Source organism: Lissotriton vulgaris, chromosome 7 (genome assembly GCF_964263255.1).
Source record: "Lissotriton vulgaris chromosome 7, aLisVul1.2, whole genome shotgun sequence".
Classification (NCBI taxonomy): Eukaryota; Metazoa; Chordata; class Amphibia; order Caudata; family Salamandridae; genus Lissotriton; species Lissotriton vulgaris.
Genome location: NC_141695.1, coordinates 1203647488 through 1203671638, shown reverse-complemented (window position 1 = coordinate 1203671638; position 24151 = coordinate 1203647488). Strand labels below are relative to the sequence as shown.

The 24151-nt window shown below is 46.2% G+C and overlaps 1 protein-coding gene across 2 annotated transcripts in view; it reads right to left on the bottom strand.

The window, feature by feature from the left end:
• Positions 1–21671, bottom strand: part of LOC147703185 (cytochrome c oxidase subunit 6A, mitochondrial-like) — a 56507-nt gene extending 34836 nt beyond the window's left edge. The window contains exon 1 of one of the 2 annotated variants that reach the window (XM_086928894.1): positions 21372–21671. In XM_086928894.1, the coding sequence (XP_086785020.1) occupies positions 21372–21483 (112 nt within the window). In that variant the 5' untranslated portion in view covers positions 21484–21671. The remainder of the gene's footprint in view (positions 1–21371) is intronic. The other variant, XM_086928895.1, reaches the window with a different exon arrangement.
• Between the last annotated feature and the right edge of the window lie 2480 nt (positions 21672–24151).

Below are 24151 nucleotides of genomic sequence, written 5' to 3'. Positions count from 1 at the left end.
AACAAACACACAATGTTGAAACTAGACAAACTCTCTGGGAGCACCCCAAAACAAAAACGGAAGCACCTGCATTTTTGACAGTACACCCTCAAGTAACTGAAACCATATCTGCCCTGCTAGATGTTTCAAATACAACTGGCTTTTTAAACTTGCACACAGATGTGAAAAAAATACGCAAAGCAAATGCAGAAACCATCCAGGCAGACAAACACACTCAACAACTCCTACACAAAGAAAAAGGTTCAGACACAAAAAAAACAGGAAGGCAAATAAAGGCAGGTTGGAAAGCCTAAACATGAATGTAAACAGACATGGTCCCAGGAGCACACAGTACAAACCGGTGCAAACACACGCAGACAAACTCCGATAAGAAAGTAGAACACAAAAAGAAACACAACCAAATACACCTACATAGAACAGAGGTACACGCACAGAGAGAGTAAAAGTACACAAATCAGTGCACGCACATGCGCATACAAAAAACACATAATCACAGACACAAACACACATACAGAGGCCAATGCATTCGGGCAAGTGCAGAGAATAAAGTACCTGACATAATAATTATAGTCACAAACATGCTCAAAAACTGTCAAGGAAATGCCTGGATCAAACAAACATGAATGAGCAAAAACGTAAAAGTGTGCCGACTTGCTAACACAAACATACGACATGCTAACAAAACAACATACTAACACAAAAAAACAGGTAGCGTAGTGATGGGCATGTTAAATACTACCACACCATGCCGAGAGGCAATTGGAAGCAAATCCGAAGGTACAAACTCATTGACGCACACACGCACACAACAGTATGAAATATAGGGAAAGACACAGGGATGCGCGCACAGCCGTTCATCCCGACCCCACCAGGGCCGGACTGGGAACCAGAACCGGCACTGGCAAAGTGCTCGGCCGGCCCCCCTACTCCCCCCAAACCCCCCCCCCCCCCCCCCCCCCCCCCCCCAGGGAGGGAGGGGGGGCGCGACCGCTCTCTGTGCCAGAGCCGGTTTTCAGCCGTTTTTGATACAGGGACGTTTTTGCAGCAAAAACGGCCCTGTAACAAAAACGGCCCTGTAACAAAAAGCGCCCCAGGGGCCCAAAACCGGCCCCCAACCATGCGGCCCACCGGGGGATTGCCCGGTGCCTTCAACGGCCAGTCCGGGCCTGGACCCCACCATCTGTGCGTGCAGCAGGTACCAGTAGACTGCTGGCAGGGTGGGGCTCCCAGAAGCCCGGCCTTGCGGTATCCTGCCACAAGGTGAGTAAATCCCCTGACAGCAGTGTCACTTAAATTATGGACAACAATCTGAAACCTTGGCAGCTATGTGGCGCTAATCTCGGAGGTGTAGTTTTTATCCCCTGGTGCTAGGTTAGTGAACTAGTATGGCGTCAATCTCAGAGGTGTAGTTACAACTACACCTCAGAGATTGGCGCTATACTAGTTCACTAACTAACACCTCTGTCACTTTATTATAGCAGGCACAGCGTGGGCATAAGCAGAAAGAAAGAAGAGGGAAAAAGAGAGGATGGGAGAGATCAGAGAAATCCCTGATGTGCCTGTACTTCTTTATGTTTAGAACACCACCTGCAGTTATATATGTACACACAGGCTTTGCTGCTGCGGCATATGTGAAGAACAAGCCAGAGCCTTGTCTGCAGTCACTCAAGCTGCCACCAAATGCCCAGACAGAGAGTAGGAAGGGGTGGATCAACAAAATTGAGCTTCAACAGTTGGACATGCATTTTAAAATCCAATAGGTATGGTGTTGGTGGGTAGCCTTTCAATTTTGTCAATGCTTGTTTTGTTATGGTCTGATTTTTGCAAAACTTGAGTGTTGGTGAATCTTCCGTTCACTTATTATATATATTTATATATTCTCTCTCTCGCTCTCGGCAAATTTGGCTAATGGCACACCTCTATTGGCCTCAAAAGCACACATTTTCTTAGTAGTCCCGGGTATTACTTTGTGACTGCATGCGCATCCTGTGATAGAACAGAATGCAATCACTCACAGTGAAGTTAGAAAATGACTGAAGCAGGATGACCCACTGCAGCACAATGAGTTATAGTGTGCGGAAGAAATAATTTAACAACAGACCAATAGACAAAGACGCTAGATGAAGAGGGCTGACTGAAAGCTCTTATGCGTATATAATTTTAGTAAAATTAAAAGGTCTTGGCCGATTTCACACTTAAAAAGAGCAGTAGGATGTATACCACTTTCTGTAAATCCATTTATCTAGAAATTGCTAGGTAGAGCTTTGAGATCCCAAAAAAATTGCAATGCAAAGCAAGAGGAGGTTGCATCCAGCCTCGTGTAAATAAATGCAAGCAGCTCTTGAGAAAAGATATCTGTGCCAATAATTGCCTATCACTGCGAGTACACTGAGGTCAAATTTTGGCTCATGTTAGTGCGTCGTCGTTCAACCAGTCGTTGCCAAAAATATTACTCAGACAGCGGCAGAGATGGACGGTATATAGTCCCCTCGAAATATCCTTGCTGTAACGCTGTCTAAAATCATCAGTCCATGACACAGGATACATTGAAGAAAAAAAATCTACTCAGAAGAACATTTATTGAATGAAAAATAGAAAATGCTGGGAGCTAGACTTTCTGTCCCACGTGTGATGTTGTTAAACAAACCTCGATGAGAGAATGAACTGAGCAAAGAGGCTGAACGCTTCTGAGACACGAGCGCCGAGAAATCCGCACCAGACCAGCGCAACAGTGTGACAAGGCTCTGGCCTGGAACGACCCTGCCGCTGTTTGCTTATAGGGGGCTACATGGTGCTTTTAAAATAGTCCCAGCGGGTCTTGTCGTGGTAATGGGAAGTGCCAGACCCCCCCCCCCCCCCCCCTCAGCCATGTCATTAACAAGCTGCCGCACAGAGCACCGCTTTTACTGTGTGAGTAAGTCACAACTGCACCGGCGCTAACAGATTGCCTGCACCCAGGCCTGATGCGTCCATTGGGGCGTAGGGGCGTAGCCCCACTAAACCCCATGGACCTACCGCGTCGTCACTAAAAGCCCGATACAAATATTTTAAAAAATCGCGCTATCTTCCGGCCGGGAAACCGGGAGCCACCCGACTTTCCCAGAGTGCGCTTAGGGGAGGATGGGCCTGCTGCAGCTGCGCAAGTGTATTTTTGGGCACAAGCATGCCCGCGCATGCGCAGATCGTTTTCCTGTGAATTCCCCCTTAGAGAGAGGACCAGGGGGCGGGCCGCAGCCCCCGGGGTTACAAAGGGCGACTGGGCGAGGAGTCATGGTGCCCCCCCAGCCAATCCTGGCGCTGCATACAGCGCCAGGATTGGCTGGTCAATACATAGCTGACTTTGGTGCTGGGAAACCAGGTTCGAGCCTCTTATCGAGCCATAAAAATGTATACATTACTTACTTTTGTGTTAAATAAATAGATATTTTAAAAAACAAATAAAAATGATGTTCCGACGAAGGTGTGAAATTGGTGTCAAATAAATACATGTTTTAAAAACAATTAATATTAATCATGTATCATTGGCGCTGGAGTACAAGGTTCGAGACTGGTATTGAACACTGACAAGCTGTGTGCAAGTTATATGGTCATAAAAATACATGAATGATGGATGGATGCAGGATGGATTATGGGTGGGTGGATGCATGAATGGATGCAGGATGAATGATGGGTGGATGGGTGGATGCATGAATGAATGATGGATGCAGGATGGATGGATGGGTGGATGGATGGGTGGATGGAAGGGTGGATGCATGAATGAATGATGGATGGATGGATGGATGGATGGATGGGTGGATGCATGAATGAATGATGGATGCAGGATGGATGGGTGGATGGATGGGTGGATGCATGAATGAATGATGGATGCAACATTGGTGGGTGGATGGATGGATGGATGGGTGGATGCATGAATGAATGATGGATGCAGGATGGATGGATGGATGGATGGGTGGATGCATGAATGAATGATGGATGCAGGATGGATGGGTGGATGGATGGGTGGATGCATGAATGAATGATGGATGCAGGATGGATGCAGAATTGGTGGGTGGATGGATGGATGGATGGGTGGATGCATGAATGAATGATGGATGCAGGATGGATGGGTGGGTGGATGCATGAATGAATGATGGATGCAGGATGGATGCAGGATGGATGGATGGATGGGTGGATGCATGAATGAATGATGTATGGATGCAGGATGGGTGGGTGGATGGATGGGTGAACGCATGAATGATGTATGGATGGATGCAAGGTGGTTCGGGCTCGCTCGCTGCGGTGCAATATGCAAATTAGTTTACGCCCCACCACTTTCAAATGTCACCAGCCGCCCCTGCCTGCACCCCTCTCACTGCATCGGTTGCATTGGCAGATTAACTCTAATAGCGCCCCATGCCCCCTCCTATGCGCAAGGGGTGCTAAAAAATTCCTCCAGGCGAGGGGGAAGCGAAAGACGAGAAAAGTAGAGTTGGATGCAAACACAGTTTAACAATTTCGAAAATGTCCCTTACTGAGCGCCTGGGATGGGGTGCAGAGGCAGCTCCTCGTCACTGTGTCGCAAAATAAACAAGGTCGCACGCTCGCCTAACACTTCTCCTTCCCCCTCCGCGTACTCAGCCTTATTGCGTCATCGAATACGTCCGGCCAAAGAGAGCCTTCGCCCTAATCTGCCCAGATACGCCCGGAGACGTCATGGTCACGCGACACACCCACAAATGGAAGGCGACACACTACTGTGTCCCGACACACAGTTTGGAAAGCACTGCTCTAGGGTCTCTCTGCCTTTTTTTCCTGATCGTAGTGTGGGACAGGCTCTGGCAGGCACTCTCCATTTGAGAGGCCTGAGATCTGCACTGCGCAGCAGCCCAAAACCTCTATTAATTAATTTGTACCACTTGGCAGGCCGAGCTCTAGCAGCTGAGCCAGAGCCCCCAAGCCTGTCAGGAGGACCGCGCTGCCACTGCAGCTATAACTGGTGCATTATAGCAGCCCCTCTTTAGATGTAATACGGTCCTGCCTGTATACATGGGCACAAATATATGTAGGACCGAGGAACGCGGATACAGAATAGCGCTTCACTTTCAGGACAAGATCTATGCAAGGTTTGGTGACAGAAGGAACTGCATAGACCATAATGCATCAAGATGATGGTCTTAAAACCAGATCTGGAGAGTGTGTGGTGCACAGCAGGCAATGGGTGGGAGAGTGTTCTGTCATGAATGGGACACAGGACAGTATCCGACAGGTTGTTCGTGAGTTCTACCTAGCAGCAGAATGGTAGAATCCCGACAGAGCTGCAGACTTGCTTGGGCCGAGTTGGTTTGATCCTCAAGGTGGTGGGGCCAGGCTCAGAAAGTCAACAGCATCATCACGGCGGTGAACTTATGCTAAGAAAGAGCTCAATCTGGAAACGCTTCCCAACTGCTTTGGGACTCTGGTGTGCAGGCGCCGGAATCCATCACAGTTCACACTCAGGCTCCAGTGAAAGGTGCCAGCAAGCGACCAGGCCTCCAACCTACAGTGAGTGATAGCTGACATACAACATAGCACAACACGATTTAGTAACAACCAGACGCATAACTCCATTACAATAATAGAACGTAGTGCAGCAGAACGTAACACAAGAAACAAAGTAAAAAAGGCATACTACAATGCACAATTGCAGCATAAAAACAATACAAAAGCCACAATGCAAAGCCACAACACAATAACAGAACAGAATGAGGACAAAATAACAAAACAACAGCACCTCAACAAAACCTCACCACAATGCAACAACATATCAAGACAAGACAATAAAAAAACAGGAACAATGTACGAACATAACAACATGAAAGAAGACAACCTTTAACTACAGCAACACCAAGATATCACAGCAACACTGCAATAACCAGCTCAACACAATATGTTCACATACCCCAACACGCAGTACATCAGCATAATACAACTATACAGCATTACAATGTCAAAACACAACAAAATTACAGACATAAATGGATGTTTGCATTGTTGTGCTGTTGTGTTGCTGAGTTATTTTACTGTGTTGTTTTGCATGTGTTGCTGTTATTTTTTAAGGTTCTGTTGTTTTTTTCTTTTTGCGTTTGGTAGTGGTTGTTTTCTTGTGTTTGTGTCGTCTGTTATTGTGGTTTGTGTTGTCATTGGCTTTGTGTGTCTCAATCAATAGGAGCCCGGATGCATTGCATTGGTGTGGGATGGCGTGCAACACTTACGCCCTCGGTTTTCTAGCGAACCACTGGTTGGACAGGACTACTGTGCTGTGTTCTGTGAATGCCGGACTGTGATGCTTTACAATTGCGCAAATTCATTTCTACATGCCCCGGATGTAATGCAACCGGTTTCCCTTGAACGCGTTGCTTGATGCCCGTCCCGGTGTTGCCCCACGCTGAGACAATCTGTCCCGCCTTGGAAGTGAGATGCGATGCCAGTCATTTTGTTAGCTGCGTTTGTCCCGAAGAAAACCACGAAAATTACATCAGTTCGTTGAAATCTCACTTCCTGGTCACGCAGATTGACTAATATGCGCCCCCTGAACATAATTAAGCTGGTAGTCATCCGGAGAACGTCTGCCCAAACCGGCAGCTGCGGGGCACTGCTTTAACGATTGCTCGTTCAGTTGGACGACTGTAGCCTGCCCGGGCACTCTGCTCCAATCACTGTGCCAGCGGCCTCTTTTGAAAGTACCACACACTACACTTCTCTGTTCAGTGTATGTGTACAGAGGCCTGAGGGGCTCGCCGTTCGCTTTTTATTGCTGCAATTTCTAATTGAACCAGTAGCCGGGGGTTGGCATTTCCATCCTAGCACTAGGGCAAGAATGTCTTTTTTTTCCTAGTAGCTTTGGGTGAGTGAGCTGAGCACACTCACCTACCTCATAGTTAAGAAAAGAAGGACGAGGTGCTAATAACTCTTAAAAGCAGCAAGTGCAGAAGTGTAAATGAAGGTCTTTGCTGGCTCCATAGGCACCCACTGTGCATGTGGCTGATTTCATGAGTGAGCGGGGATGGTAAACTGATTCTAGACAAAATTTGGGTCCATGTCACTGTCCAGCCTAATAAGCCAGGGCAATGTATTGTATTGTATTGTAATTGCATTCATATAGCGCTTACTACCCCTGACGAGGCTTCGAAGCACTTTTTCGGCGAGTAGCACGCTACTCCGGAACTCGTAAAGGATTAGTGTTGAATTAGTATAGTGAAATATGAAAGTAATTTGAGTTTTGGATGAGTTAATTGGGACGTTAATCAGTGATTTGGATTGAGAAGAATAGCGGAGGGATAGAAGAGGAAAAAAGATTTGAATTTATATAGCGCTTATTACCCTAGATGAGGTGTTTGATCATATTTGGAATTTTTTTATCAGTCTCCAGCGTTTGGATATGTACAAGAATTTAAATTTAAACTGGTTAAAGTGCTTAAAGAATATCGAGCCTATCGTGAGATCCAAAACCTCAAATGTAGTAAGAAGTAGTAGAATAGCAAGGGTGCCAAGAGATCTGATGCAAAAAAAGAAACAGGGCCCCCAGACACCACACCCAGAACAGGGCCACCCGGAACCCCTCTCTCATTGTAAGGTTTGGCACCAATTACAACTATAAATGCAGTGCAGTGGGTCCCTCAGACCCCGGGTCTTGGTGCCACTGTACCAGCTCCACTACTGACAGCCACGCCTTAGTAAGGGAGTGTGGTGGTCGTACTGTTCAGAGGGAAGAATTCTCAGAACTGTGGCTATAAATGTGTACCCTTAACTCATCCTGCCCTGCAGGAATGAGAGGGACCTGTTTCACACGTCCTGATGCAATGTTGTGGCGATTGTAATTAGGGCTCCCAGTTTTATGGTATTTTTTTACACTTCTGTCTGGATTTATCCACTAAAACAACAACAAGATCCCTATACCTGGGGCGCTAATAACTTAGCAAAGACATGAGTACACATCACTCAGGTTGCATTCATCTTCTGCATATCGAGTTAAACCCCTGCTATATATCGCAGTATGGTATTGCTCCTCTAATGTCTAGTTGTCCCCACTCATTCTATGGTTCCAAAAAAATTAAATACTGCGGTCTCAATTCAAAAAATGTCCAGCGTGATGTCCCATAGATGTCTGCCGTATAGACTAACAGTGCATCTATCCACACTTCACCACTTGTGTGAGGAAAAAATGTGTGGTGGAGAGGGAGGCACCTCACGGGCGAACACCCTCGGGGATGTTGGCAGATGTTACCAACTCAATGCCCCTTTCTCATCATCGGTTGCCTTCCAATCCGAACAGAAAACAAAAACAATTACAACACACAAACTGAAATGCGTGTAAAGGTGCAACATAAAGAGTCAAACAACATTAACTCATAACAGACAGAGTGACTTAAAATCAACAGCCACACCCACTCAATTACTTTATTCTTCGTATCAGTGTGAGCTGAAGAATTAAAAATGAGGTTGGTAGATTAATATCGCCTACCAGTACCTGATACCGACATGTTTCACTGCCCCGTAAATTTCGGCAGATTCATCAGGGTATAGAACACTCGGTCAATGCACCAATCTGTTGAACATCCGTTTTGGACACTATTGAATTGAGACACAAATAAAAACCAGAGACGTGCCATATTGTCAAAATGGATTCATAGGTTTCCACAGCAGTGTAATAGTGTGTAGGCATATATTTATTTGTACACTTCTCATAATAATTACCCCTAGTCAGCATGTGTAACTCATACCCGCTGACCGAATCACGCTTTGACTCGATTAAGAACGATTGAAGTAGCAATCTATAGAGGGTACAAAAGGAGGAAGGATGGTGAGCACTGACATATTCCAAACTCAAAAACATTATCAAGCATGCCCAGCCTTGTATAGCACATTGATGATTTCCATCCGTTTTAAGGTATGTGAGCCATGACGTCCTGCCACCACCTATACATAGACAAGTAGGGGCGCGCTCCAACACCCGTAATGCCAGGTTTCCCAGTACCAGTAACCGGGGCGTCCGACACCCAATCCATTCTATACGTCAATATTTCAATATTTCAAGTGGCCCCCAGCTGAGTCTCAGCGCGTTGTTAAAAAAGACTGCTCGTAGTTAATTTTAGCTAAATGCAGCTGTCTGCTAGCCCCCACTCCTCACCGTACGGTTTGGAAACCGGGACCGTATCTCATCCCAGGAACACCGCGCACCCGCCGGCGTTTGCTTTTAAGCAACCCGGCAGGGTCCGGTCATCTGATAACCCGCGCATGCGCATACATCGGCGCTCCGGTAGGAAACGCGGGCGCCATCTTAGAGCGGCACAAGCCTGATGCTTAAGTTCAATTGCCCTGATATTAGCGACTTCATCAGAAGGCTGCAAGGACACTGTCCCTGTACGAACTATTTATACATGTGCGCAAAGAATATTATTAAATTTTGTACATCTTTTATTATTTTTCAATTTTTTATTGTTTGCCATAGGTGATATGGGGCAAAGTCATAGAGTCAATGCAAGTATCATAATGCATTATATGTGTCACCTAACCCGTAGTTAAGACTATTGGGATGAGAGGTATGGATGCCACGCAGGGCAAAGTCTGGATAGTGTTCCATTGTCTCTCCGTCTCCGACCACATAGTCAAATCTGATCAGATATCATTAAGGTACATCCATGACAGAGCACACTCGACATAGTTCTTGGGCAGCATCAACGCCCTCACAGGAGGCAAATGATCAGCAAGGAGCACCTAACAAACATGGGGATCAATAACAGGTAACCCCCCTTAAAGAGGTTATTTCACTCGGTTCCACTCCAGGATTTCATTAAGGCCTACAATGTCGCTACGTTCACTGTATATCCATCTGGCTTCTTTACTGAGCAGCACTGTTTCCATGTTCTGTGGATTTCCTTTTATTACTTCCAACACAGTCCATGTGAAGTCATGCTTTTCTTTGTGACAGTGTTGTACCAACCTTGTGGTCAGTTTGCCCGCCTTAATAGTACTGAGGTGCTCTTGAATGCGGACCTTGATTTTCCTTGTGGTCAAGCCAAAGTATTGGAGACCACAGCAGCATAGCAGTCTATATACCACATGAGTGGTGTTGCAGTTACTAAAGTGGTTGAAGAACCATACTCTCCCTGTACTTAAGGTCACAAAGAAAAGCATGACTTCACATGGACTGTGTTGGAAGTAATAAAAGGAAATCCACTAAACATGGAAACAGTGCTGCTCAGTAAAGAAGCCAGATGGATATACAGTGAACGTAGCGACATTGTAGGCCTTAATGAAATCCTGGAGTGGAACCGAGTGAAATAACCTCTTTAAGGGGGGTTACCTGTTATTGATCCCCATGTTTGTTAGGTGCTCCTTGCTGATCATTTGCCTCCTGTGAGGGCGTTGATGCTGCCCAAGAACTATGTCGAGTGTGCTCTGTCATGGATGTACCTTAATGATATCTGATCAGATTTGACTATGTGGTCGGAGACGGAGAGACAATGGAACACTATCCAGACTTTGCCCTGCGTGGCATCCATACCTCTCATCCGAATAGTCTTAACTACGGGTTAGGTGACACATATAATGCATTATGATACTTGCATTGATTCTATGACTTTGCCCCATATCACCTATGGCAAACAATAAAAAATTGAAAAATAATAAAAGATGTACAAAATTTAATAATATTCTTTGCGCACATGTATAAATAGTTCGTACAGGGACAGTGTCCTTGCAGCCTTCTGATGAAGTCGCTAATATCAGGGCAATTGAACTTAAGCATCAGGCTTGTGCCGCTCTAAGATGGCGCCCGCGTTTCCTACCGGAGCGCCGATGTATGCGCATGCGCGGGTTATCAGATGACCGGACCCTGCCGGGTTGCTTGAAAGCAAACGCCGGCGGGTGCGCGGTGTTCCTGGGATGAGATACGGTCCCGGTTTCCAAACCGTACGGTGAGGAGTGGGGGCTAGCACACAGCTGCATTTAGCTAAAATTAACTACGAGCAGTCTTTTTTAACAACGCGCTGAGACTCAGCTGGGGGCCACTTGAAATATTGAAATATTGACGTATAGAATGGATTGGGTGTCGGACGCCCCGGTTACTGGTACTGGGAAACCTGGCATTACGGGTGTTGGAGCGCGCCCCTACTTGTCTATGTATAGGTGGTGGCAGGACGTCATGGCTCACATACCTTAAAACGGATGGAAATCATCAATGTGCTATACAAGGCTGGGCATGCTTGATAATGTTTTTGAGTTTGGAATATGTCAGTGCTCACCATCCTTCCTCCTTTTGTACCCTCTATAGATTGCTACTTCAATCGTTCTTAATCGAGTCAAAGCGTGATTCGGTCAGCCGGTATGAGTTACACATGCTGACTAGGGGTAATTATTATGAGAAGTGTACAAATAAATATATGCCTACACACTATTACACTGCTGTGGAAACCTATGAATCCATTTTGACAATATGGCACGTCTCTGGTTTTTATTTGTGTCTCAATTCAATAGTGTCCAAAACGGATGTTCAACAGATTGGTGCATTGACCGAGTGTTCTATACCCTGATGAATCTGCCGAAATTTACGGGGCAGTGAAACATGTCGGTATCAGGTACTGGTAGGCGATATTAATCTACCAACCTCATTTTTAATTCTTCAGCTCACACTGATACGAAGAATAAAGTAATTGAGTGGGTGTGGCTGTTGATTTTAAGTCACTCTGTCTGTTATGAGTTAATGTTGTTGGACTCTTTATGTTGCACCTTTACACGTATTTCAGTTTGTGTGTTGTAATTGTTTTTGTTTTTTGTTCGGATTGGAAGGCAACCGATGATGAGAAAGGGGCATTGAGTTGGTAACATCTGCCAACATCCCCGAGGGTGTTCGCCCGTGAGGTGCCTTCCTCTCTACCACACATTTTTTCCTCTTAAGGAGTGTACACAAGTGGTGAAGTGTGGATAGATGCACTGTTAGTCTATACGGCAGACATCTATGGGACATCACGCTGGACATTTTTTGAATTGAGACCGCAGTATTTAATTTTTTTGGAACCATAGAATGAGTGGGGACAACTAGACGTTAGAGGAGCAATACCATACTGCGATATATAGCAGGGGTTTAACTCGATATGCAAAAGATGAATGCAACCTGAGTGATGTGTACTCATGTCTTTGCTAAGTTATTAGCGCCCCAGGTATAGGGATCTTGTTGTTGTTTTACTGGTTAGAGTGGAGGGCGATCTCCTATACAGTTCCATATCCCTCTTGACTCCTTTTTGCTATTGCTTGCTGGATTTATCCACTGCCAGGTTTCAGTGATATGAACACCTGCAGAAGATAAATCAATGCACTTATATGAAAATATATGCTAAATTAATGATCAACCTTGTGCATATCTACTGCTGTTTTATCCTCTTTACTAAAATGTTTTTCTTTTTTAACCCCTTACCTATCAATACACACAGGTTTTGGGCTGGCAGTCATGACAGAGGGTTTTTTAGAATCACTCAAAAAGCAACCCGATTTCCGTTTTTATCCACATTAAAAAATATATACAGAGAAAAAAAATTGACTGTACTTATCTGTAAAATTCAGTAAAGACAGAAAACAGGGAGCTTTAATTGTAATATATGGGGAGATAGAAAAGGTAGGTGACTGTATTATGGTGAGGCAGGGGAATGGCAATGGCTTCAGGTGATTGTAATGTGAGGTGAGAAAGGAGAGACAATGGAGGCAGGTGCCTGTAATGCAGGGAGAGAAGCCATAGAGGCAGGTTTCTGTAAAACCGGGAGGGGGAAAGAAAAGCAGTGGAGGCAGGTCACTATAAAAGGGGGAGAGAAGAGAAAGGCAATGTAAGAGGTGGGAGGGAGAGTGAAATGAGGTGCGTCACTGTAATATGAGGAAAACATCGAATGGCTGTGGAGACCGGTGACTATTTTGTAGAGAGGAGACAGGCATTGGAGATAAAAACCTAGATGATGGGCCCCAGGGTAGGAATATGCGCGTAATAAAGTGTTACATTGTGTAGGTGGGTGCAACGGTGACTGAAGTATTGAGAGACATTTCCAGGGCTGTAGCCCCACCCATCTCTCTTCCACGTCGTCCCCTCCTTTTCCCCAGTAAGTAACTATGAGGCCCAGTAATGAGAGAGGGCCAGCTGCTCGGGATGTGCACAATTGTTGACACTGAGGCGGTGACCCCGGTGACCCCTCTTACTCTCTGGGCAGTCAGGCAGGGAGAGAGTCTGTGACACACCTCCCGCGAAGGGCACGGGGAGGTACCAGGACAGAGGGTAGAGTGAGGAGGTACCCAGCCCACCAGAGGGGGAGCGGAAAAACAAAGTTTTATTTACTTATTTATTTTATGCGTTTTTTTATATAGCGCAGACTTTACCCGAAGGTGTCAGAGCGCTTCACAATAGGAACAGTAGGGAAACATGAGGAAAAATTACAAGTCGGCATGTTACAAAAGCAAACGTTACGTTACGTAAGGCAATAGTGACAATTGTGCATGTATCAAGAGCAAACAAAATACATTACAAGAGGAAAAAAAGTGACATGTGTGTATGTTACAAAAGCGTACAAAGTACGAATAGAGGTATAATACTGAACTAAATGGCAGATACTCAGAACACAAGAACAAACGTTACGTTACATGAGGCAATGGTGGCAAATGTACTTGTATCAAAAGCAAACAAAATACAAGAGGTAGCAAACGATAAATTACAAGAGGGAAAGTGATGTATACATGTTACAAAAGAGTACCCAATACAAGTAGAAGTATAATACTGCAATAAATGGCAGACTCTCAAACCACAAGAACACATTGAGAAGGCACTTCTATAGTCATGTAGAACTGAATGTCCCCAGTTACAGCCTTTCTAGAGCCATGGAGTGTCTGTAAAAGAGCGGCTTGGCTCATTACTACAGTTATTTTAGAGTTGAAAAGTATTTAGGCATTAAAAGATGATCCTGTGCCTGGTACATTGCCATGGTCGTCAGCTCTTCTTCCTGCACCGCTGCTCCTGGCTTCTGCTGCTGAGTAGTGGGGGCGAGGGGAGGAGGTGTCATGTGAGTTGGGGACGCAGCAGTGCTGGAAGGAACAGAGCACGTCCACTACCATGAAAGTGAAACCGCTGTATGGGCTGTTATAAGTTCAGAAATCAATGTTTGTAAAGTTTTTGTCAAGCCCTGCATTAAGAAAAAAAAGTGTGGCCATCTTTTTACATATTATGGACGGTCTGCTTGCTACTATAAAAGTGAAAGCGCAACATGGCACACTGTAAAAAAATAAAAAATAAATAAATAAAGGGGCAGCTGCCAGATGAGGCATGCTGTGCTGGTTAAATACACTTTTTTAAAATGTTGTGGAAGAGCATGTCCTGCCTGCAACAGCATTTAGGAGGAAGATATTTAAGAAAATAGTGCTCCGAGGCAATAATTTAAACATACTGAGTAGCAGCACATGTAACAGGGGGTGTCCTCATGGGTGGTTACAAGAAGAGAAAAAGTGTTACTAAAGAGAGACTACAAAGCCTATTGATCAATGAAAAGATATCATTTACAAAGGACAAGGGACAGGAGCCAATTAAAAAGATGGGTGGTAAAGTCAGTGGAGCTTCAAGTCCATCCCTGAATACAGCATGTCTTGAGAGAACAGCGCAAGCACTGCCTAAGTGAGACAAAATATGTAAATGACTTAATAAGTGAGAAACCAGAGTGGGATGGGGAAGATGGGAGTAGTGAGGAAAACTATGGTGATTAGGGAGGAACAACAAGAAGCGCTGGGGTGGAGTTGAAATTTCAGTGGGGAAGCAGTACACAAAGAGGAAGTGTGAAAATAGCCACTCACATGGAGTGCTATAATAAAAAGAACAATCATTGGCAAAACCAATAGGTTTCTCCTATGCAAGCTATTGGCTTTGTCAATGTTTTTAGTCATGTTGTACAGCCACGTGGCTGCTATGCAGCCTGCCTGGATTTTTTTTAATTAAAAACAAAAACTATGATGCAGATGAAGGAAGCAAAACACAGAGGGTGGGTAGATGCCATGTGTTCCTGCAAGCAATAAAAGAAAGTTCTAGATGCAGCCAATGATGGACTTGCCCTAGCACTTTATTTAAAAAAAAAAAGTTTAGCCATGTTGCACAGCAGCTGCACTGCTTTGCAACATAACTAAAACAAATATATGCAACATTTCTAAAAGCACAATAGGTCTCATTTAGTCAAGACCTATTGGATTTGCAGGTGCTTTTTTCTGGCGGGTTGTGAGGGAGGGCTGGAAACAATGACAGGAGGGTGAAAGAAAAAAGCAAAAATGGGAGGGCCCAAAGCAACATAACACACGAAGAGAGGGTGGCATGGTGAAGCAACACAAGGCGGGCGAGCAAGAATGTGGGAGGGTAGGGGACAAGCAATAATATGGGAGGGGTGGAAGGACAACAAGCATTTGTAATGCAATTGGTCTCGCATTAGGAAAGTTTGATCCATTGGTATTGCAAATGACAAATATTTTATTTATGTGTTGGTTTTGAAAATAGCGAAATTAATAGCTTTGTCATTTACAATGGCAATAGTTTTAACTTTCGAAAGCGTGACACCTATAGCATTTGTAATGCAATATGTGTTGATGTATTAATATTACAAATAACAATGGTTTTTATTTTTTTGATAACTAATACTTAAATAAAAGTTATTGTAATTTATAATGGCAATAGCTTAAACTTTTGTAAATAACTTCTGGGAAGATTATGTTCAGTGTATTTTATTGTGATGAAAATCCAAGAACAGCAGTGAAATATTAACATCTTTTTGTGACATTTGTAATAAAGCTTGAAACATTGAGAGAACATATTAGAACCAGTTGTTGTTGAATGTTGCACAGAGTCATGCTGTGGCCTTCAGTGGTGCTGAGTGATGCTGTGGCATTGAGTGGTGCTGAGTGATGCTGTGGCATTCAGTGGTGCTGAGTGCTGCTGTGGCATTCAGTGGTGCTGTGGTGTTGAGTGGTGCTGAGTGATACTGTGGCGTTGAGTGATGCTGTGGCATTGAGTGATGCTGTGTCCTTGAGTGATGCTGTGGCGTTAATTGATGCTGTGACATTGAGTGATCCTGTGGCGTTGAGTGGTGCTGTGGTGTTGAGTGGTGCTGGGTGTTGAGTGGTGCTGTGGTGTTGAGTGGTGCTGTGGCATTGAGTGATGCTGTCGCATTGAGTAATGCTGTGGTGTTGAGTGATGCTGTGGCATTGAGGGATGCTGTGGGCTAAGTGGTGCTGTGGCGTTGAGTGGTGTTGTGGCATCGAGTGGTGCTGTGGCGGAGAGGGGTGCTATGGCATTCAGTGGTGCTGAGTGATGCTGTGGCGCTGAGTGAAGCTGTTGCGTTGAGTGATGCTGTGGCGTTGAGTGGTTCTGTGGCGTTGAGTGGTGCTGAGTGATGCTGTGGTGTTGAGTGATGCTGTGGTGGTGCTGAGTGATGCTGTGGTGGTGCTGAGTGATGCTGTGGTGGTGCTGAGTGGGAGATGGGGAGAGGGAGAAAATGGAGAGCAGGGAGAGGGAGAGGGTAAAGAGAGAGAGAGAGGAGAGAGGGGGGAGAGATGAGAGAGAGAGGGAGAGAGGAGAGAGAGACAGAGACGGGGAGAGAGGAGAGGGAAGAGAGGGAAAGAGAGAGAGGGAGAGGGAAGTGAGGGAAAGGCAGAGAGAGAAAGGGAGGGAGGGTAGAGGGAGAGAGGGAGGGTAAGAAGAGAGGGGGAGGATGAGAGCGAAGGACGGAGGGGAGGGAGAGGGGAGGGAGAGAGGGAGAGAGAGAGGAGAGCAGGCAGAGGGGGAGATGGGGAGAGGGAGAAAAAGGAGAGCAGGGGGAAGGTAAAGAGGGAGAGAGGAGAGAGAGGAGGAGAGGAGAGAGAGAGGGAGAGGGTGAGAGAGGAGAGAGGAGAGAGGGAGAGGGAGAGGGAAGTGAGGGAAAGGGAGAGAGGTAGACGGAGAGAGGGAGAGTGAGAGAGTGAGGGGAGAGAGGGAGAGGGAGGACGAGAGGGAAGGAGGGAGAGGAGGGGAGATAGAAGGCAGAAACTGCCTGAGAAACAGACGCAAAGAAGGAGTAAAAGAGAAAGGATGGCAGGTTTGAGGAAGAAGAGTGCCGCAGACAGAGATCATGCGGTGAGTAACAGGAGGGGCAAAGGCAGATATGGAAGATGACGATCCACCGAGCAGGTCAAGCCGCGGAGAGGCACAGGCATAGAGCAGGCAGAGCACTGGGAGAGGAGGGGCACAGAGAGACTGAAGGGCAGTGGCAGCTAGATTGTAGGTGCTATGAAAGAAGGATATAGTGAGTCTGAAAAAGGTACGAGTGGGCCAGAGAGATTGCGAGAGAGAAAGACGAGAGCAGACAATATGAATGAAAGGGAGAGAAAGAGTAAGACAAACTGGAGGGAGACAACGAGGAGTTGGGGAAAAATGAATGCATGGGGCTAGCAAATGAGGGACTGGGAAGTACGTAATACAGACGAGATAGGGGTAGTAAATGGACGAGTTGAAAAAAAAGAGATGGGCAAAAGGCAGTACAGTGAGACACAGGGAGAACGAAAGAGAAAGAAGAGGGCATCATTGGGTAAAAGTGACAGAGAGAGAGAGGCAAGAGGAAGTGTGAAGTTTGAGTCCAAGAGAGGAGAGCTATACAGACAATAAAAGCATGGGTGCACAAACAGACACAGGCAAGAGATAGAATACTCAGAGAGAAATATAGCAACGAGAGATAGAGTAACAGCAATAAAGAGACTAGGAGAGTGAATGGGAAACTCAGAATTCCAATATTTTAAGGGCAGAGTAGGAAAGAGACATGCATTAGACAGGCAATGAGGATGAGAAAAACGAAGATCAATGCACGAGAGGAAGAGAGCAATAAAGACACTTAGTGGAGACAATGAGAAATTATAGAGAAATGTAAGTGCACCCACGGGAGAGACTGGGTGGGGCAGGACAGACAAAGTGCGATACAGAAAAGAGACATGCATCATACAGAAGGGAAGGGGCAAAAAAGAGATGGAGACAGTAGAAAGAGATGGGCAAAAGGCAGTACAGTGAGAAAAAAAAGATTAAAAAACATAGAAAAGTGTAGCGAAGAGAAAAGGAGGCGGGCAGAAGACAAACAACAGGTAAAATAAAATAAAAAGTTAAAATAAAAGGAGACACGGCCTGGAGGCCGTGATACTGAACGTACGGCCGGCGGGCCGTGAATAATTAGGGGAGCCTTTGATGCAGCAGGGGGAGGAGCGGGAAGAGCTGCTGGCGGCACCAAGCTGTGAGTGAGATGCAGAGCGTGAAGGGGTAAAACAGACAGAAGAGTGCCTGGGAGGGGGGCTGGGCAGAAATGCGAGTCACTGCCTGGCGGCCGTGAGGTGTGAAGCAGTGGGCGGGGAGGCAGGAGCAAATGGTAAGGGGAGCCTTTGAAGAGCAAGGCAGGGGGATAATAGACTTGGCTCAGGTGGGAAGGTGGACTGAAAACTTCTTAAAAACAAACAACGGAGCAAACGAAATAATGAGATCTGAGAACTATAAGGAAGAACTTTTGGGGCCTTTCTCAGAGGCTCTCGCACACATGAGCCATTACGTGCAAGTATGGCACTTGAAAAGGGCTAAGAAAGTTTACAAATCTGGCCAGGTCATCTTGGAGGAGAGTGGCACTTTATAGTGCAAAGAAAGCCCTGCTGCCATGAAACGAACATTACACAACATTAGACGCACATTACATCAATTGTGCCTATCTGAAAACATTGTTCGATTGCGTCAACCAAACAGCTGTGTTGTAACAAATAACTGCGCAGATCATGGTTTTTTAGTAACATTTAAACATATATTGTGCCATTCGAACAGGTTTAAACAGAGAGCAGAGAAAGGTCGGGAAAACGATGAGTGAGGGAAGGAAGAAAGGCATGGACACAGAGATCAAGAAGGCTGCGAGTGGGAGAGAGAAAGGTGGGGGTGAAAGGCTCAGAGTGGATGTGGGGGGGACAGTGGGCGTGAGAAAGAGTCGAAGGCGGAGTGCGAGCGGTTTGCAAGGCCACAAAAGATAGTGTTTTTGAGAAAGTGAGATTGAAAATGAGTAAGAAAGAGAGTGAAAGAGAAAGGTTAAAAGCATGTGAGAGATTAAGTGGAAATGAAGAAAGCGAGTAAGAGATACAGGGAGAGGAAAAGCGAGGGTGAAGGGGAGGTGTGTGTGTGCATTCGTAAAATAAAGATAGTGGCAGTCTAAGGGTGGGAAAGCATGAAATACAGCTCTAAACTAAAGCAAAAGGACTAACAGTTGTAAATAAGAGGTTGGGCTGGGCAGAAATGCGAGTCACGGCCTGGCGGCCGTGAAGTGTGAGGCAGTGGGCGGGGAGGCAGGAGCAAATGGTAAGGGGACCCTTTGAAGAGCAAGGCAGGGGGATAGAAGCGCGTTCACGAGCACGTGCAGTTCTACAAATCCACATCGTGAACTCTGCTTTCTGTTTTGACTGCAATAGGTCTCTCTGCGAGACCTCAAAAGCAGCAAAAAAATAAATCTGACCTCTTGCAATGCAATCTGTTGCTCATGTAAAGCGCTCTAATGCCCTTCGACCGATTCCATGCTATATAAACAAAATACAGAGCGGAAGGTGGGCAGAGGAGGGGGATAATAGAAGGGGCAGCGGGATGTTAAGAGTTGCGTGCAACAAACAAATGCACTCTTATGGAGTGCTACCACAAAAGCAAAAAAAACTAGGCCTGCCATGAAAGTGCGAGCAGTGAAAGGACACTTAATTGAAAAGGAAGCATTACTTGGGCTTTGCTCTATGAGAGAGACAAAGAGGAAGTGAAACTAGCAAGTACTAACCAAACAAAAGCAATGAAATGAGAGTGCTGATGAAGCCAACCAATGGTGGGCAATTGGCAGGCTCTAAGCGGCTTGGAAGCTAACAAAATTTCACAAGCAACAGCGAATGTGGTCTCCTAGACAAGACCTAAAAAGGTAGATCCCTGAATGTAAGGAGTGGAAGGATGCAAGCCATTCAATCACGAGGATAGGAAAGAAGCCATATTTCTGGGGAGGGACAAATACAAGAAGAGGAAGGACATCCACTGAATAAGAAGCAAGCAAATAAGATTGACAAAAAGCTTACTAATGGAATGCAGCAGTTTCACACAAAGTCTACAGTAAGCATTGATACTGTCCACAATAAGTCTTCAACAACAGGCAGCTAAAAGCTGCCTGTTGTCTAGTCCTAAATAAGCAATCCAGCTTCTTTTGAATGGTGATGATTTGATTAATTATTTATTCCATGCATCAGGGAAGCTTAGACTGCTCTATATATCTGTTTTGTGTGAGCAGCTGAGCTTGCACTGCTGAAAGCAACACTGCACCCAATCTGTGTATGTGTGGTGTGAGAGAGACAGAGAAATGAAGCATGGGTTGCTGCTTATGCTTCCACTGTAGCATTCAATGCTGTCCTTGTTAAGACTGTTACACAAGGTTGCATAGCTGCTGCCCATGCTTTAAATGTCTCTATGAGGGTAGGGTTTGCTCTGCTGCACCTGTTGTTGTGTTGGGGAGCTATTATCAGCTGCTGCTCACGCATTAGCTGTTCAAAGCGTGAGCTAAGTCTGTAGGGCTAACAGGGCTGTAACACAGGTCGCTGCAGCCCCTATGGCTCAGTGGGGTGGTAACTCTTGGTTGGGGGGGGGGGGCAAGACCGTTCCAACCCTTCAGGGGAGGCCCTTCAAGGGCTCTCTTTCAGCCCAAAGCGCATAAATAAATATGAAATATGGGAGAATCAGGCCCCTCGTCACATTCTGCAAGGGGGCCCCATCATTATGTGTTACGTCATTGATGGCTCCTGCATCTTCTATGCCCCTGTGTGTAGAGGAAGATAACCTTGTTATTACATGTGATGCAGGGCCGGAAGGGCCTTTTATTCCAATGGACATTTTCCCGGTGGGCTGGAGCCCTCGGAGGTTGGTTCTGAAAGCCCAGAGCCGCTCCTGGTGCCTCTTTCACCATGGGGCTCCCTGAGGTGAATGGCAGAAGGCACTGGGGGGCTTCCAGAGATAGGAAGGGCGGGGAGGGTAGAAAGAAAGCGACCAGAGAGGGAACATAGAGAGAGAAGGAAAGCGAGAGGAAGTTGGTAGTTGGAAAGTGAAGGATTGCCCAAGGAATGAATGGAGCGGGCGCAATTTTGTCGGAGCATTTTTGCCAGGGCTGCCTTCAGTTACCCAGTCCGGCCCTGATGTGATGTCGTTTTTCTGCCTGAGAAAAGCTTGCCCTGCTGCTGCCCGTGTTAGTGTTCTGTGTGTGAGGAGAGCTTCCACTGCTATCACATGTGCTGACTTCGTTCGGGGAAGGTGTCCATTCCCCAGGCCCAGTCCCTCGACACTCCCTCACCTGTGCCCGGTCCCTCACCTGTGCCCGGCCCCTCGCCGTGCTGTTTAACAGCAGACCCAGTTGCCATATTCCGCATGGGCACCAGCCATCTCAGCTTTGCCAGCTGCGCCATCCTGGTGTTCCCAGGTGAAAGTGGTGCAGGGAGACCGAGAGGTGCGACCGTCGCAGGGGAGCTGCAGTCCGCAGACTGAGCGCCCCCGGCCACCTTCAGCACTCTTCAGTCTGAGTGAAGGACGTCACCAAACCTTCCAGAACCGTCTTCCACAACCTTCCCGAGTGGGGAAGCGAGCCATGGAGAAAGCTGATCGCGAGGTGACATTTCGGATGCTTCTCCGCCCTTCACCAGGCGCTGGACACCCGCTGTCCTGATGTGCCCTCGTGCTCTGCTATTCTAGACCTGGCCGGGGGCCACGCGCCTCACATAGCAGCAGCAGCAGTCTTCTCGTTGTCCGTCCATCCATCCATGTCGGTCGGTCGGTCGGTTCGGGACGGGTCAGGTCGGTCCGGTCGGTCGGTCGGTCTGGTCCGATCCGGTCGGTCGGTCTGGATATCGTTCGTTCACTAACCCCCATCTCTCGCCCATCCTTCTCTCGGTCGTTCTCTCATATTTCTCTAGTTCTCGACAAAAGGCCGCTATAGTGAAGTGAAGATCTCTCCTTTTCTGCTGCCTTTCGCAGAAGTGCGTTTGTCCAGGGAAGCGCTTGGAGGAGCCGCACATCTCTGATGTGTAAAGTTCCACAGCTCTTGAAAAGAATGGACTCTTAATCAGAGAGTTTGAGAAGGTGACTCAGAAAAATGCAGGTATCGAGATGTGGCCGGTTCCTGGCGCCCACGTACAAGGGATTAGCTTTGAATAGTGCAGCAGATGCAGTGGCACCGGGGCACATCTGTATTAGGGGCCAATTGCATATGGTTATGTTTTGCTGTTCATTCATCAGACGCGGGCCCATCTGTCGTCCTTGCACCAGGGCTCATGGCAACTTTTTTTACGTCACTGCCCATGCATACATCTGTCAGGAACAGAAGGTAAACACTGCATTCGTGAGCACTGCTCATGTTCTGTGTCTTCCCACAAGCGTCATTAGTTAGGATACATGTTTGATAACATAAATACATTTAGCAATGCAATGAGCACGTGTCAATATAGATGAAACGAATGCTGCTATCCTGCAACCTGAAATGAATCCACTGGTCCCTTGGCTGGGTACCAACAAAAAGGCGGGGCTCTGATTCAAAACACATACATCATGCGTTTTCAATATTGAAGAAGAAAGCGAAGATATTACTTATCTATATCTTTGTGTGTTTTGTTTGTTTGCTACTTTTATTGCGATTTTCTCTGCTGTGAACGTGTTAAAATGAAAGATAATAAAACCGCTTCCTCTGTGCCTCACAGCTGTGATAGACAGTGCCTCACAAATGATCATGAATCCAAAAGTGTTCATTGATTGATACTATTTAAAGTCAGTAATAAAGTTAATATCTGCAACATTAGTTGTCGTCCATATGAAAAAGGGGTGTAACTACTACTGTTTTTAGGAGTTTTTTTGTGACTCCGTGGTTTATCTTTACATTTTCTCTCTGAGTTGTTTACTTATGGAACTATAACACCATGACAGTTTTTCGTATACATACATTTGGTTCCAAGCGCTGTTCCGTGTTTTTTTAGCAGTAGAGCCTTCACCTTGGACAAGCCTCAGTTTTCACACCATGAAAAAAAAATGCATGCACGTCATGGAGGCTCTCTAGTTAAACTATAGGTGGCATCTAAAATAGTCATGCATCAGTGTTGGTAACCGCTGTGTTATCAGATTTATTGTAAACCTAATGGGTCTCCTGTCTTCAGTGATGTCAAATATTGTGGTGGCATTAGGTCAATGGTCATGTGCCATCGCTTCCTGGGAGAAGTAATAGACAAATTATATCACTTCCTGTGAAGTCATTGGGGTCAAATTATGTGTGATGTCAATTCCTTTAACACAGACACTTTGGTGAACCAATATCCATGACCTCGTCAAAAATGTCATCCAACTAATCTGACTTTACCAAACACTCCTAACTCTCATGGAGCCCCCCTACGCCATACTGATCAGCTACAAACCTTTTGTATTCACGAGGTTGTTTCCCCCCAAATGAACGAGCAAAGAGTCCAGGGTCATCCTGGAGCCTACAGATTCATGCACCAATGAGTCCAACTGTGGCCGACTTATGCCACCTCTACCAGCACAAACCATGACAGCTTCCCCGAAAGGCAAACTAACCTGTATCCAGTAACCCCTTCCATCAGCGTGCAGACTGAACCACTTCTCAATGGAGCGCCCACAGATCCACAGCTCTTGTGGGTGTCCCAAATCTGTGAACATCTGCAAGTCACAGAAGCAACATTTTCAGCCCCCCATTCTATGTTAAACACCATGGCCCGGGCTCAACTACAAACACAATCTGCCTGATCACCACTGCCAAGATCCATCATTATCTTCCTGTACAGCCCAATGCTCATTGAGTGAAAGCTGGCCCAATTCAACATGAGTGAAAGCCAGACAGTAGCAGCTATGAATCACAAAGCCCCAACCAAGTATTTATGCAAAACTGCCTCCACCGCAGACCATTCCATTCTTCATGGAGGTAAAAGTGCCCCCTCTCTGCCTAGTGCCTTCACAATGCACCTTTAAATGCACCGCCCGATCAATTTCACTCCTTCCCATCCACAGTCTCACCGCTCTCTCCTCCATGTCCACTTTATCGCTCCATAGAACTGATATGCTTTTACCCCAAACATC